We start from the raw sequence: 18,224 nt of genomic DNA on the forward strand, positions 1-18,224 counted from the left end.
ATATGGTAGTTAAAGCACTCATCAAAATGAGATTATTTGGTTGGAGCCCAGGAACACTAACATTGAGAGAGTGAGGGAGATTATCCAGTCAAAGGAGATTGAGGAGTGGCCAGTGAGGTAGCAGGAGACTGGATAATTATTGGATCACTGAAACAGGAATGATCACTCTATTGAACCCAGCTCTGACTTTGGAGCTCTTGCCTTTCACTCTGAGCTCATATGGTACAGGCTCTGTCTGACAGGAACCTAAATTCCAGCTCCACAGACTAAGTCAATCAATAGCACTGGGACCTTAAATAAGAAGAGGATGGAGAAGCTATGCTGCCTGACCCAGCACAGTAGGAGCTCACACCTGAATCTGAAGACAGGGTCAGTCTCATAACAGAGCACATGAAGTAAGAATGTGGAAAGAGGGTCTCTCTCTCTGTGCCTTTTTTCTTATGCTTCGTTTCACGTCTCAATATTTAAACCTTACCCATATGTCAGGACCTACACTAGCCATTATTTTCTATCACAAAAATCTTCCTGAATTCCATTAGCCAAAGTGTTTTCTTCTTCTGCTGAAGTCTCGGAACAATATATCAATATTTCTCATGAAATTTAACATTTTCAACCGCAAATTATAGTATAGTGAGTAAATATCTTCTCTCTTCTTCAGTATTTAGAAGATAAACACTTCTGTGGCTCTCCTAAATAACCTAATTGAATGAATACCTCATAAATTATTGAATTGAAGATAAATGGTTCATCAGTCTCCATTCGAAGTGCTTTGTCCCTATTAATGTTGATAGTTTGGAAAATGAAAACTATTAGCATTACTGACATAATTCTAACAATATCTAACCCATATATGTGCTTTCTTCCTGATCGCTGAAGTATTTTGTGCCATCACAAAATAAATGCAGTGATTTCAAAGAAGTATTATATAGGAGTTAAGAAATCTTCATCAGATAGGGTGTCTGGGGGCTCACTTGGGTAAGCATCCAACTCTTGATTTCGGCTCGGGTCATGATCTCAGGTCATGATCTTAGGATCATAAGATCAAGGCCAGCTCAGGGTCGGTGCTCTCAGGGAGTCTGCTTAAGATTTTTTCCCTCTCTGTTTGCCCCTCCTCGGACCCGGCTCCTGCTCTCTCTCTCTCTTTCTGTCTCTCAAATAAATAAATCCTTAAAAAAAATCACCAGTTTATATTATTTATTTGACTTCTGGATATGCTGATGCCAGTATGATGATGCACCTGGTAATACTAAATAGCAGTAGTTTTTTTATTAATAATAATGTAGGTCAACAGGTTTGTATTTCTCTTCTGATTCTCTTCCAGTTAGGTGTGTCATGAATATGTTGGTATTTTAGTATTTCTAACATAACTAGGATCATATAGTTTCAAAACTTGGTAGGTTTTGATAAGCAAAAGTATATATAAAAGTATTTTGCCTAATATTATTTTGTTTTAAAATACTGATAAATAGCCAAATATTTATAATCACCCATATAATCACTGATTTTAGGAAAGCTCTCATTAAAAGCAATTCTCAGTGGTTTATGAATTAGCCATAGATGTGACTTTATGAAACTGTAATAAATATAGGCATGTGTATTGATTTAATATCCGAGAGTTGTTATTCCTTCTATTTTCTCATGATTACTTGCTTTTTTCTTCAAAGGCTCTGAATCAAAGATAATTAGAGAGAAGATCATAATTTATTAATAACTGACAAATGGGGATCAGGGCAGACTAGTGCCAGAAAGACTAGGAGCATAGCAACAACTAATTGCCCACTGTGGGAAGTAAATCTTCCTTGGAAATTGAACCCAAGAGGGTTACTGGTTCAATTGCTCAATGTTATTGAATATCCCACCTGCGACTTCTCCCAGATCAAACACGGAAACATCACTGCAACTCTCAGGGAGTTCTACTGAGGCAAATATTTGGAAGGAAAAACTCTATGGTACTGAGACAAGTTAATATCATTGATTTGCAAAAATTATATATATATATATATGTATATATATGTGCGTGTGTGTATATATATATATATATATATATATATATATATATATATAGAATAGCAAAGAATCCAAAGACTCTCAGATTTCATCAAGTATACAACACAGGGCAGGTCAAAAGGCTAATACAAGAGCAAACTATGGCTCTTTGTCTGAAGTTCCATTTGCCCAAAGCTCTATTTCTCTAAGATATGAAGGAGAACATTCTGGCACACCAGCAGACACAGAGCTCTGACTGAAGGTTCTACTAGGTTTCTGGGAATCTCACCACATCTCTCTCAGCCCACATAGACTCTCACAGGAACCTGATACCCAGCTTTACAAAGAAAAATCAATAGTACTGCCCTATGCCAAAGGGTAGACCATCTATGCAACAAGAACTCAGTTACTTTCCTGAGCCATGTCTGGGAGTGTATCTATTGCTGAGAAATGAAGCAAATGACAGTAAAATGTTCCAAATGATTTTAAGCACCAGTTAAAAGCCACATTTGTTTGAAATCTGTGTTCTTTTAAAAAGTTTGTGTAAACCTGGAAAGAAATAAATGTTTTTAACGGATTAGCAACTCAGTTTCAAACAGCTGAATTCTTTATTGTGCCAGGTGGAGGATCAGAGATTAGATATATTTGATGTCTGTGATAGTTTCAGTGCTACAAAACATATGATACCCTAATTATCTTGTTTTTCAGAAATCTTTGGAATATATCTCATTCCTTGCTTCTCATTATTTCCCACTTCCCTGACTTTTTACTCTCACAGAGAAATGGCATTTTTTTGGTGTTAGTTCTTTGGCATGCATTTGCTCTTAATAGTCTACAGACATTGCTCAACTCTCTTGTAGCCATCAACACTGCATAACAATGTCAGTGAAGTTTAGTGATTATTTTGGGGTTCTGTTCTTTAAATCATGGTTTCATTTGTTTTTGTTTTTAAATGGCCTGTTTGCTTTTATTGCCATTTTTATGAGCTGGTGTTGGACTCCACATTCCATTATGGTCATTGTTGAATTCTCTTGAGTCAAAGTAGACTGAAGGCAACAAAGGTGATTGAAATGTATTGTAGGTTGTTTGCTTGTTTTTTGCCTTCTCTTCACACCACCACTTCCATCTTGAAAGATAAGATATCAAGGTGGCAAAGTCAGACCTCTTTGTGGTGAAGCACTCTCTGTTTTTTAGACCTTCTCAGGTTGTTCTTAGACCAATATCATAATTCCACTTCAGTGTCTTTCCAGACTGAACATTCCATAGGGTTCAAACATTCTCATGTATCTCACAAACACCTCTTCTCCACCTCCAGGATTTCTTCGTGCCTCTGACATTGGGAATTCCTAGCACTGCTCAGACATTTCTATGCCTATTTCATTGATTTTCTTGAAGAAAACTTAGTAGGCATTGGTTTAAACTGATTCTGTCCATAGATGATATATACATTGTGTCATCATCAAAAAAAAAATCTATGCTGCGTTTCAAATGAAGTCATGTCATTTTGCTTGCTTAGTACTTTAACTGTTTAATACTTTGTTTGATACTTTTACTGTTTAATATAAAGAGATAAATGGTACAAAATATGGAGAAATAGTACATATAAGAATGTAAAGGTAATCATAATAGCCAATTATGAAGCAAATATTTGAACAGACATCTTTATTAAGATTTTTTATTGTTTGACAGACAGAGATCACAAATAGGCAGAGAGGCAGGCACAGAGAGAGAGGAGGAAACAGACTCCCTGCTGAGCAGAGAGCCCGACATGGGGCTCGATCTCAGGACCCCGGGATCAGGACCCGAGCCCAAGGCAGAAGCCTTAACCCACTGAGCCACTACATCTTTAAAAATATGTAGGAATTTAGGGGCGCCTGGGTGGCTCAGTGGGTTAAGCCTCTGCCTTCAGCTCAGGTCATGATCTCAGGGTCCTGGGATCGAGCCCCACATCTGGCTCTCTGTTCAGTGGGGAGCCTGCTTCCTCCTCTCTCTCTGCCTGCCTCTCTGCTTACTCGTGATCTCTGTCAAATAAATAAATCTTTAAAAAAATATATAGGAATATAAAATCAAGGGAAAATTTTCTATATTAATATTATTTTTTTCCTAGATATTCAAGAATCTTACCACAAATCCTCACTGCTAAAGTTATTTGTGAGATCTTCAAAAGCCAATAACACTTTTTAAAGATACCAAGCTCAGCATAAATATTTAAGCACTGTAGATATTAAATCTGTAAAATTATTCTGATTTTCTTAATTTTTTAGAAGTATAATTACCAGGAGAATGCCAATCTATAGGTCCAATCTTCTTCAGGAAACTTTTAAGATGAAATGTAACTATCCAAATGACTAATTTCTATCGCATCACGCCAAAGATGATATAAAATCTAAAAAGTTATCAAATCAGCATGTATTCAGTATATACGTGGTAAGTCATGTTGAACATCGTTTATGTATAAATTTTGATGAGACAAATACATGATAAATCAAAATTCTACATTTGTATGACTTACATGTTTTCTAGTGTATAAGAGCCTCTTGATTTAATTTGATGTCAGATTCTGACTTCCTGACATAGTCCTATTCCAGTGTTTCAAATGTATACATAGTGGTCTTCCAGATTGACCTCTTCTCTAGTCATTTGTAATGCTATGGGCCAGGATAAAGCCAGCGTTTCCTGGAGCCTTGAAAGCTGTTGCTAATCCATTACTCTCTAGCTCCACTGGGAAAATAGCTAATTTTTTGGTAGTTTTATAGTACAGTCATTATAGATTTTTATTTTTACTCCAAATGCTTATTTTTTTGTCATTTGAAGATTAAACTTTTTGATTTCTAGGTATTAGTCAACAACATATTCTCCTTAATTTATTATTTATTTATTTTTTAGTTGAAGTACAGTTGATGTACATACAATATTATACTAGTTTCAGGTGCACAGTATAGCGTTTCAACAGCTATATACATTATGAAATGGTCACCATGGTCAATCTCGTTACCATTTGTGACCATACAAAGTAATTACTATATTATCAACTATATTCCCTATTCTGTGCTTTTCATCCCCATGACATTTATTTTATAACTGGGTGTTTGTATCTCTTAATCCCCTTCATCTATTTCATTGTCCCCAACATCTTCCCCTCTGGTATTTTGAATTCCAAACAGATGTCTATTTTATATCCAGTATTTTTCTTCCCAAGAAAGAGGCTTCAAAATGTTCATTCCAGAAATTGAAATGGAAAGTCCTTCCATACATCTCATCTCTCTGGTTGGAACCTGTGTAGCTTGGCTCTTTGTTTCCATCATTTCTCAAAACCAGGGTGACTGGATCCTGCTGCTATGTCTCCAACCCTTTGAAAACCCTGTCTCTAACAGGACTCCCAAATAACCCAGTTTTGAAATCTATCAGGGTATCATTTCAGTATGTCATATGTCCTGAAGTGAAAATCACTATCAGTTCTGCTTCCATCTCCCCACCCACTGTATTATAATTCCTTAATCACCTTAGACTGCTTTAGCTATGTTCCAGCATGTCTTCAACTTTAGATTCATGTTCCTTAGATGAACATCCTTAGATGTCATTACTTTGACATTACCAAGATTTCTTGCCATCAGCCTTTTCTATACATTTCAGTCTACATTTTGCATTGCATGTTACATAGTTGACATCGTTAAGATGGTTGTCCTAAGTTCTTACTAGCTGATATTTTATTTACATTTGTATTTCCTAATTTATGATTAAAAATTATATGGAATACGGAAGACAAAATACAGAAAGAAAATTAATCATTTTGTCCACCAGAAGCAATCAGTACTTATATTTTGCCATATATATTAAGATCTTCTTACATGTAAGGTTGAGTTTATAATTTATAATTTGATTTGCTGGTTTTCTTTGAGTTAACATAATAATATAAAGTTTTCTTGTGTAATTAAAAATATTTTAGAAGTAAATATTTAATAGCTCCTTGATATTCTAATGCCTAACCTTTCCCATATGCTTTCTCTTTGGTTTCCTTTCTTCTCTTATTATTGTTTTGAGGGAGAGGAGTTGTCATTTCTCTCTTTAATGTTCTTAGAACGTATTTGTATAATCAAAGTGAGGATCAGTGAATATGAATATTTTTAAGACTGTTGATAAATATTGGCAAATGGCCCTCTGAAATCATTGTACCAATTACCATTCCTTTCAACAGTGTGTGGCATTTCATGATGATACACAAATTAGCCAGTCTGCTAATTTGGTAGGAGAAAATAGTTCTGTATTTTTAATTGCATTTCTTTTTTATTTTTGAAACCTTATATGTTTATTAACATATATGCAATAACTGTAGTCATTAGAGTTTTTATTACCTATTTCATAAATTACATATACCACATGCTCTTTGCCTATTTAAACTAGTGGTATCTTAAGTCTTCATATAGTAAAGATATATCGTTAGAAGTGTCAAGACTTATGTACTTTCTCGTAATGTCTGTTTTGCATGGATAAAATCATTAATTTTATCTTTTGGGGAATCTAAATTGATATTTTCTACAGATTCATGGAAGTACCAGCACTGTTTATCACCGTCTCGCAAAACTATTTTAGGGCTCCACCTGCAGCATTTACTAAGTAAGAGTGTATATAGATGTTCTTTTATCTACACTGTCTCTGGTCTATCAAAGCTATTCTTCTAACCTGTCTAATTTGGACCAGGATCATAATAGTTTAAATACAGTTTTTAAATATTTTTCAATGCTTGGCCAGGCAAATTTCTGCTAGGAAATCACATATGGTCATAATTACAAATATTTTATGCAAGTACTTTTGTGGGTACACACAGTTATATACAATTATATGTATAAAAAGCAATTGTAGTCATCATTATGTTATATGTGTATATAACAAAATAGTTAATATTTATCACCATTATATTCAATTTTTTAAAACTTATGACAATTACTCTAGCATATGATCTTAATGTTTCTGACAAATATTAATAGAAAACAAAATACATTTATATGGAGCTTGAATGTGAAAGTTTGATGTGAAAATGAACATTTGGTTTCCTTTTAAATCAACTTCATAATTAATCCAATTCTCATATGTTTATCACAAAATAAACACATTTCTTGTGTTTTTATAATTTCAGTATAGTTCCACAATTATTTTAATTATTTGAGCGTGAAATAATTAAATGGAAACATTAATCCTTCTGACTTCTCTACCTTGTATGTTCAATGCTGATAAATGTGATTTGGCTCTGAAAAAATATTCAACAGCCGTAATGGAGGGAGCTAAAATAAATTGGAACTTATATATTGGCTTATTCTTTGATTAATCTCCTCTCCTCTTTTTTGCCCACTTGGAAAAATTAACATCACTTTTTCACAACTTTATCTGTCTTTATTTTTTCCTCTCCACTGCTCTCAAAGTAAATTAAAATCTAAAATAGTTAAGCACAGACAGGTGGGTCACGAGAGTCACACCCTCCTCTCAAAGAAGCTTTAAAGATAGACCTGTTTCAGCAGTGAAAGGACTGAGAGAGAAGAGCTCAGTAGTAACTTTAGACTTCTACAAATGGAGATAATCGATATTTGCTCAGTGACGGCATCCTCCTGTAGAAGAAAGCAACACACGATTCAGTATCTTGTATGTCAACACTATCATTGTGCCAGAACAGAACTAAGATGCCAGTTATTGCAAAGGTGAATCTATGTAATTTTCCTTTACTGCACAAGTAGAGATTATCTCCTCTGTGGAAATAAAAAAATACCCAAATGAGAACAAGCAAAGGCTCTGTATTAAGAGACTGGTGTAGCAAGGGAATCAGCCACCATCGCCTGCATCTGGCAGAAACCCAAAGGCAGGCAGAGGAGTGTAAAACCTTTACAATGAAAAGAAGGGAAGGCTTCAGTTTTGCCCTGATTGGAAGTTACTGGCATGGCTAACTGGAAGTGGAGCATCCTGTGGGATTGGTTAGGGAGCATGTTTGATTTCTTCCAGTTGGTCCTAAGTTGGAAAAGTGGACAAAAATTAGGAAAGCTGATATTTGCTGATAAAGTCCTGACAAATTGACCACTTGGGTCAATTGCTATAGAGCTTATGCTTTGGCTTTCTATCTAGACCAGTGGCCGTGGCTTTGGTGTCAGAGTTCTAGTTTTTTTATGGGGTCTACCCCTTGTCCATTTGTGTAGTCACTTTCTCATTTACACACTCACTGAAGAGTAGCAACAGGTCTTTCTATATGTTAGCGTTCATACATATATATATATTTATATATATATATATATATATATATATATATATATATATATATGGAAAAACTATAAGGAGTGTAGCCATGAATGTACTGGGAATTCCTTTTATTAAGTGATCATTTTTATCAAGTGAAATACCTATTTCAGGGGTGCCTGGGTGGCTCAGTTGATTAAGCATCTGACTCTTGGTTTTAGCTCAGGTTCTGATCTCACGGGTCATGAAGTCAAGGCCCACGTTGGGTTCCACACTCAGTGCAGAGTCTGCTTGAGTTTCTCTACCCCTCTCCTTCTGTCCACCCTCTGCTCACTCTCTCTCTCTCAAAATAAGTAAACAAATAAGTAAATAAATAACACTATTTCAAATCAGTATCACTTTGAATTTATTGGTTTATGCAAAAACCATGTAATTTAGAAGGTAAAGGATAGAAATTGTTTGAGACGAATTTTGTTTTATCAGGTAACTTAAGAACCAATACGTCTTTATAATGCCAAAAAAGTGGGGGGGAAATAAAGAGGGGAAAGTGAGATTGAGATAAAGGTTAAAAAATATTACATTTTTAGTCATTCTTAATAGCAAACTTTTCATTTTACCTAGCTTTTTACCAGTTTTTGAGGTCAGATATCAGTTTGTAATCTGTCCTACTTATATAATGCCTACAATGTCCTATTTCCTATTTGCTATTTGAGGAGGAAGTTGAGTTTTCAGAAGATTTATAACTGAACTGAAGGAGAGGTCATCCACCAGATGCACAGCAAGCCAATAAAAACTGACTGACGCCAAGCTTTTGAAGTGAAGAAGGATAGGTGATTTATTTGTGTGGTACCACCCAGGAGAAGAGGGAGCTAGTGCTCAAAAGTCTGGAGCTCCCTGAGGGCTTGCAAGTGAGGTTTAGGGGCAAAATTTGGGGCAGGGATCTTCTGAAAAGGTGGATGCCATTTACTGGAGGCCCAGGACGTCATGCTAGCATGTGTTCTGGTGCCACTTCCTCTGGTCCCTGGGGCTCTTTTCCATTTCAAAAGACTTGAAATCTGAAAGAAATATATTTATTCTTTATGTTAGAAATTTCATTAGATATATATATCTTCAGGGTGGTGATGATTAACTACTTGTCCTACAGCTTCCTATGAATAATAAGCAAGCATTCCTATCCCTTGAGCCTCCGCCTACATGTTCTTTGGCCAGTTGAGCCATGCCTGGGGGTGATATGACCTCTAATATACCTTTCTCCATCCTAGCTCGCAAGATGGGCATTGGCTTCCAAATATAGATATTTGATAAGAGTATGTAGACCAAATAGAATAAAAAGGTATTAGTGTTCTATTGGCCATATCTAAATTATAGCTTATATATATTTATGTATATATTATGTTACACATATTTTCATATATATATAAATACATATGACATATATAAATGTAGACACATAAGTGTATAATAACATAGTAGTGACATTGAGTCCTTCAAATTTGAATAATATAAAAACATTTAAGCAATGTATGAAAAGGTGAAACAATGTGATTTTCCTGTTGCAAACATTGCATTGGAGCTGCTTTTTGCAAATGTTCTTGATGTACCCCATAACCTCTTTTGGCTGTGAGTCACTAAAGCATATTTTTCTGAACTTGGTGACCCGTGGGGTTTGCTTTTTTTTTTTTTTTTTTTTAAGATTGTATTTATTTATTTGTCGTAGAGAGAGAGAGAGAGCAAGCACAAGAAGGGTGAGCAGCAGGCTGGGGGAGAGGAAGAAGCAGGCTCCTGGTGAGCAGGGAGTGCAATAAGTGGGACTTGATCCCAGGACCCTGGGACCATGACCTGAGCCAAGGGCAGGTGCTTCACCAACTAAGCCACCCGGGCATCCCTAGGGTTTGCTTTCTTAATGGGATTTGGGTCTTTGACATGCTTTCTGCTTTCATAGAATGAACAGTTCTAAAAGGGAGGCATGTCATTTCAATGTAACACAATTAGTATTGTGTTTTTAACAATTGGTATAAGAATGGAATAGAGGGTATGATTATCTTTACTTTAGTGAGTACAGAAATATTGTTGCAGAAATGGTAAATTTAAACCAGAATTTAAATTTAAATTTAAATGGTAAATTTAAACCAGGAAAATGAAGAGAAATTTTATCAGTCCATTGACAGTGTGTGATAAGGAAGGCATATAGTATGAATGAACAGGGCATGTCTGGTATCCTGTAACTCTCTAGACGTCTATAAGACCTCCTACAGCCTCTATCTGTGACCCTCCCCAGCTTCTCTCCAGTCCTTTCTGCTATTTTTGGCATGAGCTTTCTTACATACAAACATTATATATGTATATATAAAAATAATATATGATATAAAGTTATGTAATTAAATATACATGCAGTTCCAGTTTACTCCAGCTCAGTAACAGTTCAAGGAAAATCTGTCATGTTAAAATATCCACTTAAAAGCTCTTTTGACAAATCTGTAGCAAAACTGAGCTTCACTTTCATCTAACTTTATGTAAGTCTCTGGTCCAGTAACTACAGGGGCAAAATAGAGATCCTGAATGCAGATAATTTTATAGTTTTGTTATTTTGGTTGAGATAATATGACTTCTAGTTAATCCAAGTAGCTAGTATTGAAATACAGGAATTCAAGAGTCTGTTATTAAACATTCAATTTGCCATTAAAAGAAACCTGTATAAGGATCAATGTTAGAAAGAAAGAAAGAAAGAAAGAAAGAAAGAAAGGAAAAAAATAAAAAACAAAAACAAACAAGCAAAATACGAAAAACTTGTGGTTTAAAAAAATAGAGAATAGATCAAATTTACAGTTACTCAACAAACCAGTCTTAATTGTAGGTAGTATAAATTAGCATTGTAAACAAATTGTAGAATTATTTAAAGTACTTACCAGAGAACAAGTTGTTTTTTTTTTTTTTTTTTTAAAGATTTTATTTATTTATTTGACAGACAGAGAGAGATCACAAGTAGGCAGAGAGGCAGGCAGAGAGAGGAGGAAGCAGGCTCCCCGCGGAGCAGAGAGCCCGATGCGGGGCTCAATCCCAGGACCCCGAGACCATGACCGGAGCCGAAGGCAGCGGCTTAATCCACTGAGCCACCTCCAGGCACTACTGATGTTTTTATTAACATGCAGACCACTAATATGCTAATTACAAACCTTTTCCTTTGTACTCATTAAGCAAATTCCTCTAAGACTATTGTAAGACAGTCAGTCATTCAATACAAGTATTCATTGAGTACCTATTGGATCCTTGGATGTCAATCCAAAGGAAATTCTAAATCCACTAACAGCTTTTGAAAAATAATGATACCTGGATCCCACAAACAAACAATTTTGATTTAATGGTTGTAGGGTGAACCGTCATCATTTAAAAAATGATAGAAGGGGAAAAATGAAGAGGGGGAAATCAGAGGGGGAGATGAACCATGAGAGAATATGGACTCTAAGAAACAAACTGAGGGTTTTTTTTGGGGGGGAGGGGGGATAGGTGACCCTGGTGATGGGTATTAAGAAAGGCATGGATTGGATGGAGCACTGGGTGTTATATACAAACAATAAATCATGGACACTACATCAAAAACTAATGATGTACTGTATGGTGACTAACAACACAATAAAAAATTTAAAAAATAAATAAAAATGATAGTGTGTAAATGACAGTATATTGTGATAAACCTCACAATTGAACATTTTTTAATGATTTCACTTTCTTAAAATTATAAAGTGAAATAACCACAAAACATCAAAAACTGGGAGAATTAAAATTGCCCCCTAATGCTAATTAATGGAACATATCAACAATAGCTCTTAGAAAACCACTTTTGTCATCATTTTATTTCTCTGCACACTAATTTTTATATATATATATATAGCGTATTGATTTTCATCACATCAGATTCCATAAATGTATTTTGTTTTTTTCAAAATATTCATTATGTAGTTTCTTTAAACCAACTTCATGCATATTTTCTGACCTCACTCTTTGCCCTAAGACCAGATTATTATAATCATGTCATTTTTAAAACTTCTAAAATGCTCACTGTGAGTCTGGGACAGTGCAAAGAGCTTCACATGTATTATGAAACTCATTCTTCGAAACTGTACTATGTGGGATAGTTTCTGTTATTATCTTATTCACATCCATGACTGGTTTACCCAAGCGATCCATATAGTAATGGATGCATCCAGGACCGTTCCTAGTTTGACTACAAACCCCATGATCTTAATTCTTTTGCTTCCTATTGGTGTCAAAAGATAAGGACTTTTTAATTACTCTTTGATAGGTTTCAGAGGACTGTGTCCTAAAGGCTTGGTGCCACTTTTCAGCGGCCTAAGTGCCACTCTGTTTTCTCTAGTACTGAGTGCCAGTAGTTGTTGTTATTGTTGTTTTACTTAAAAGGGGTAAAGCTCTTTTGTTTTCTTCCCCTTTTTATTTTTTATTTTTTTAACCAATAAACTGAAAATATCTGTTACCTGATTAAAGTACTTGTTTTGTGAAATTACCCATCCTGCGTTTCTCTTCTTTGTCTATTAGGATCTTAGAGCTTTTCTTACCTGCTTCTATGATCTCTTGTTTAACAATTTAAATCCTTTATCTGTTGTGATCTCATATCATGGAGAATTTCTTCCCTAGAGTTAAAATCACCTTGCTTTGGTAGGAGGGAGGTTATCTTACTCACACTGACACACTTCACTTCACGCATATATTGATCAACTCTGTGTTAAGTCCTGGCTCAAGTAATTGTATTTGAATCGTCTCTGGGTCTGGGAAGCTTCTGTTATATTTTAATCTTCTGAAGGACAAATCACAATATCTTGTTGAAACAAAGACGCATAGCTTTTTTTTTTGTCGTTGTTTTGCTTCTTGTTTTTAGTGTAAGCTGGAAGGGCTGAACTCTTTTGAACTTGGCTAATAAGGATCTTGCTGTGGCTGCGCGCAGTTCCTTACAGACTTCCAGGTGCTGCAGACCGATGCGGATGCAGATGTGGCCTGTGCGGAGCCGTAGCTCACAGAAACTAGATTGGCTGCTATTTCTAGCGCATTTTGGTTTCTATTTCTAAATTATCTCTGAGGCTTGTAAGCATTTTCAACCTGTACTTCGAGTATTTATTGATTAAGGGAAGAGCCCGTATACCATCTGGTGCTGAGGCGTTACTGTGACAGCATCCTCGGAGTTTATTTCAAAAGATGTATTTGGGGCTATTCTTACACATTTGATAGTCCTAGTAAGGGAAGTCCAGTTTTAATCTTCTTAATGATGCAGAGAATACTGTGATCACTACTAAATCCTTAGGAAAAAAATTTCATGGGATTGATTTTTCAAAAAAAAAAATCACATGGACCCTTCTGTATTTATATGAGTCGGTCATAATGTATATTTATATTATAAATGGAAATACTTAGTATGATCATATTACATGGATCGTGAAAAAAACAATTACTCTGAGATAATAATCTAGTCCATCACTTTGATTATGATATTACTAAGGCTAAGTTACCACTTTTCTCCCAAAATGTATGATATGCCAGATCCTGATCTAAGTGAATATATATATTCTCTCACTTCATTTTCACAAAACCATCGAGATAGGATCTATTTTCCTATTTTATAGCTGTCAACTGAAACACAAAGAGGTTAACTAATTTACCCAAGGTAATTTATTTGTGCCATCTTAAAGTAAGTCAGATGTTATCCATGCAAATTCTAAAGCAATGACTCAGAAAAAAAATACAAGTGTTTGATTTTACATGATTTTGTATTTTTGATTAAAGTTTGTTAAAACTTTAAATTAAAGCTCTAGTGATAACTAAGGTGATATAAATTCCTCAAGACTAAAATTTGTGGATTGGGTGTTACAGTGACTAGCATGTATATTTGTGTGTGTGTGTGTGTGTGTATGTATGTGTGTGTATTAAATTGTAAGAGATAAATCTTATTATATTTTTTTAATTGGAAAATTATTATTTTTAGGATCATTCAAATTAGGAAAATTATTATTTTTAGGATCATTAGTGTGTTTTGTCTCAGGACACTGGCTGAATATTAAATCCTCTTAGGTAATGCCAAACCACAGTGAAGTTACCACTTTCCTAAACACAGCTCTACATGAGTTTATAAACTCTGTAGTTTACAACTAAAAGTATGTTTGAACCTTATTGGGAGATTACATCAGCTTTTTTTTTAATCATTGAAAAGTGATCAGATATATTTGTCAACAATTACTATTTATTAATTATTTATTGAATTGGAACTCTACTTTTTAAAATTAACACATATATGCAAACTTTCCACATCAATAGCTATCAGTAAATTGAGCTAATTGTGTCATAGGTAATACCAATTACAGTAAAACACTGACTACTTACAGATGCCATTCATTTTGTTTAAACTGTGAAGTAAAAGAAAAGATCAAAGAATCATTCTCATCTTAGGAAACTAATAGTCTAAGAAAAGAGGAAGGCAATCATTCCCTAAGGGCAGGTATTAAATGTTTGAGGGCCCTATATTCTCTGTCACAACTACTCAACTGTGGCATAACAGCACGGAACAAGCCACACACAAATAACGAGTATGGCTGTGTCCCAACAAAACCTTATAGACAAAAATAAGTGGTAGGCTAGATTTGGTCCATGCATTGTAGTTTGGCAACCCCTAATCTGAGGGCTGATACAAGCAGAAACAGGAAAGTTGATTTATATAAGACATGAGTATGTGTTTAAGACATTAATGAAGTTAATTTAATTATAAAGAAATATATTAAGAACTGCCAAAGTATTTCACAGATGTTTTAACTACTCTTTAAGTATTTTAATATTTTGATATACCTTAACTTTGAATTTCATTATCTCTATAGTGAAATAATTTTAAGGCATATTTTTAAAAGAATTTACTTATTTATTTGAGAGAAAGAGAATGAGAGAGAGCACAAGCAGGGAGAGTGGCAGGCAGAGGGAGAAGCAGGCTTCCCACTGAGCAAGGAGCCCAATATGGGACTCAAGTCCAGGATCCTGGGATCATGACCCGAGCCAAAGGCAGACACTCAACCAACTGAGCCACACAGGCACCCCCTAAAAATATATTATAATAAATAGTCAAATAGGAAATAACTGTCACAGTAGCCATTTTTATTTACTAGGATTCCACTTTCATACAGCCAAATTCCCAATTAATAGCCCCCAAAATTAAAACAACGTCAGTTTACAAAAAAATTATATATGTATATAAATAGATAGACAGAAAGAACAATCCCTACTTTTCCTTTCAAAAAGACCCTTTGGAATTTGATTTGGAAAAACTTATCTAACTTTTTTAACATTTCCAAATTTGTTATATGTTTATATTTCACTTTCCTCTCCTTATTTGTTATAAAATAGAGTAGATACATTTCAAATAATTGCAATTCAAAATAGACAGATTTTAGACAAAACCCTAGGCCTGCAGGTTTATGTGTCATTGCTGAGCTCATTTCTCTGTCTCTTGAAATCACTAGAAATGATATTCATAAAATATACAAGCAAACGAATGCATTGAAGCACTAACTAAACTTATGTTATAGTCTGCTATCAGTTTATGTGGTTTCTAATGATAAAGTACATTTTAGTACGCGATTTACTTGGTATTTTCTGGATTTTTTATGACTATGCGGGAAATTTGAAAGAATCTTAAATGTCGTAATACCCAGAAAGGTGCATGTATTATATATAGTTTGCTTTTTTATTATAGCAATAGCTCTACAAATATATATTTGGAGATGCTTTTTTTAAGTCTGAATATGTAAATTTAATTTGGTAGTTTTCCATAGGTGATTGGAGAAGTCATGTAAGCATAACATTTTCAATAGGTTGTGATAAATAATGCCGCTGGCATATGAAATCAGTGGGTCAAACTAGCAGGACATTATTCTCCCTCCTAATTTGTAGGCTCTATGCAAACATGTATTTAAAGGACAATTTAGCATGTCTTCTGACTATAAATTTTGCAGGAATTTCTGAGGAAAGATATATTTAAATGGGCTTAAATCTTTATTTGTATGTTTGTATTAATTGCATAATCAAAAGCATTGGCTCATTATATTTCCTACGAATAAGCATTTTAAGTAAAATAAAAATAATTATTTAATATAGCTCTGTCTTTCTTAAATCCATAAAATGCTATCTAATTTGAAAAGCATTGTGGAAGAAATTTAATTGTAATGCCTTCAGGGATTTTGCTTTTGAAAAGCAAAACAGACACCTGTCTAAATTCATAGAGTCTTAATGCTATATTGAGGGAGTGGGATCTCTTCCTTATCTTGGGCTCTCTTGTTTGCTTTTCAGTTGCTGCGAGTGTGGCTGTGGAAGGGCTTCTTCCCTGTGCGCTGTTGCCCATCCAAGCCTAATATGGTTAGTGTTCCCCTCCCGCTTTCACTCCTATGTAATGTCCCACCTCTATGTATTATCGTCAGCATTCCTTTTTTATTTTTCTCCATTTGTGTACATCTTAACAGTTAGTGCACCGGTTGTGCCTGAAAGAAGAGTGAACTGATTTCCAAAGGGGAATCTTAACAAGTCATTGGGTAATGGATAATTTCAAAGAAAATGTACGTAGAGCACATCATCCTTATGTCCAGCATTCATGCTTCTCCTCCAAAGCGTTTGCTGTGGTCCTGATTTAAACCGGAAGTTGTTAAGATTGTAGCACCTGTTTTACGTTTAACATGTTGCTGTGTTCGTTGTTCCATTAAAATTAAAATCATTTCATATATGGAGGTGGAATCCTACTTCTTGCTGAAATGCTGCTTCAAGGTGAAATCACCATTTCTCTCTCCCAGAACCGTGCAATGACCATAAATTAACTGGGATCTTCCATTTTTTGTTGTTGTTGTTACCATTGTGGATACATATGGCATTGGAGAATAGAACCACATGTAACTTTAAATGGTTTATTTAGTATTTTAAGCTTGGATTATTTCAGATATTAGATGTTAGAGGTGATATTTCTAATTTGATACCGCTGAAGTAAAAAAATAAGCACATTTTGGGAATCAGTATCCAAATGGGATAGTCTTAATTACTTACAAATGCAAGACCTGATTATGTATCTGGGTTATAGCTATAAGCTATAGGCCGGTAGCAAAGACCAGAGACCTCTATCCACAGATTTAGAGAGACTCCTACATAATAGTGTACTATCTTGGAAAAAGTGAAATAATCCAGATAATTTCTGCCCAGATTAAAGAGTCTAAATCCCTGTATTATTGTATTGAGCTGTTATCTGTAGTCAAAATTTGCAAGGAAAAGATAACCTGAAATGCATTTTAGAGAAGTATAAGGTTTCCTTGGAGCACTTTAAATTGTAACTTGCATTCTCTAGGTGTAAATTAATTTTTGTTAATTAAAAAAATTGCTGTGAGTATATGTGCACATGTGTGTACACGTGAGAAATGGTGGGATGGATACCAGTGATCTTCTGAGAATGAGAGAAAGTAACAAGTAGATTGATAAAACTCAAGAGATCTTTTTCTCAATCTTTTGAAATTTTTGTACTTGTAAAAAGTTTCAAACTTATTATGAAAGCATAGATTTGTTTCACTTGACTTAACTTACTCTAAAAATTCTTTTTCTGAGCATGGGGCTTTGGTGACAAACCAAAAAATCCTGAAATCTGGCAATGGCTAAAGTATAACACAAATAGCTTTACATTGTGATTTTAAAACCACTTTATGGAAAGCTAAAAACGAAAGTAAAAGTTGCTGAACTGTTCACACTACTTGAGTCTTGAATATAGTTGTTGTAAGAGATATATCATCACTATGTAGAATAAATAGAATTTACATCTTGGAAAAAAAAGATTGACATCCGGGCCTACCTTGAGTTAAATCGCAAATATAAACTTACTGTGAATGTAAAAATTTATGAAGACACGAGTTAGAAAGTATTGGCAAGAACAAACGTTAGTCAGATTTTAAATGCTTGAATTTTAAAAATAGAATCTTTTCCCACTATACAGAGGGCTCCAGGGAGTT

General features: G+C 34.6%; 1 protein-coding gene across 5 annotated transcripts in view; it reads left to right on the plus strand.

The window, feature by feature from the left end:
- The window catches only part of EPHA5 (EPH receptor A5), a 358,479-nt gene that overhangs the window by 281,426 nt on the left and 58,829 nt on the right, over window positions 1-18,224 (plus strand). For 3 of the 5 annotated variants that reach the window (XM_045997835.1, XM_045997834.1, XM_045997838.1), the window contains one exon: window positions 16,537-16,602. The exons of the other annotated variants lie outside the window; for them this stretch is intronic. In XM_045997835.1, coding sequence (XP_045853791.1) covers window positions 16,537-16,602 — 66 coding nt within the window. The remainder of the gene's footprint in view (window positions 1-16,536; window positions 16,603-18,224) is intronic. 5 annotated transcript variants of the gene reach the window in all.

This window comes from Meles meles, chromosome 2 (assembly GCF_922984935.1).
Source record: "Meles meles chromosome 2, mMelMel3.1 paternal haplotype, whole genome shotgun sequence".
Classification (NCBI taxonomy): Eukaryota; Metazoa; Chordata; class Mammalia; order Carnivora; family Mustelidae; genus Meles; species Meles meles.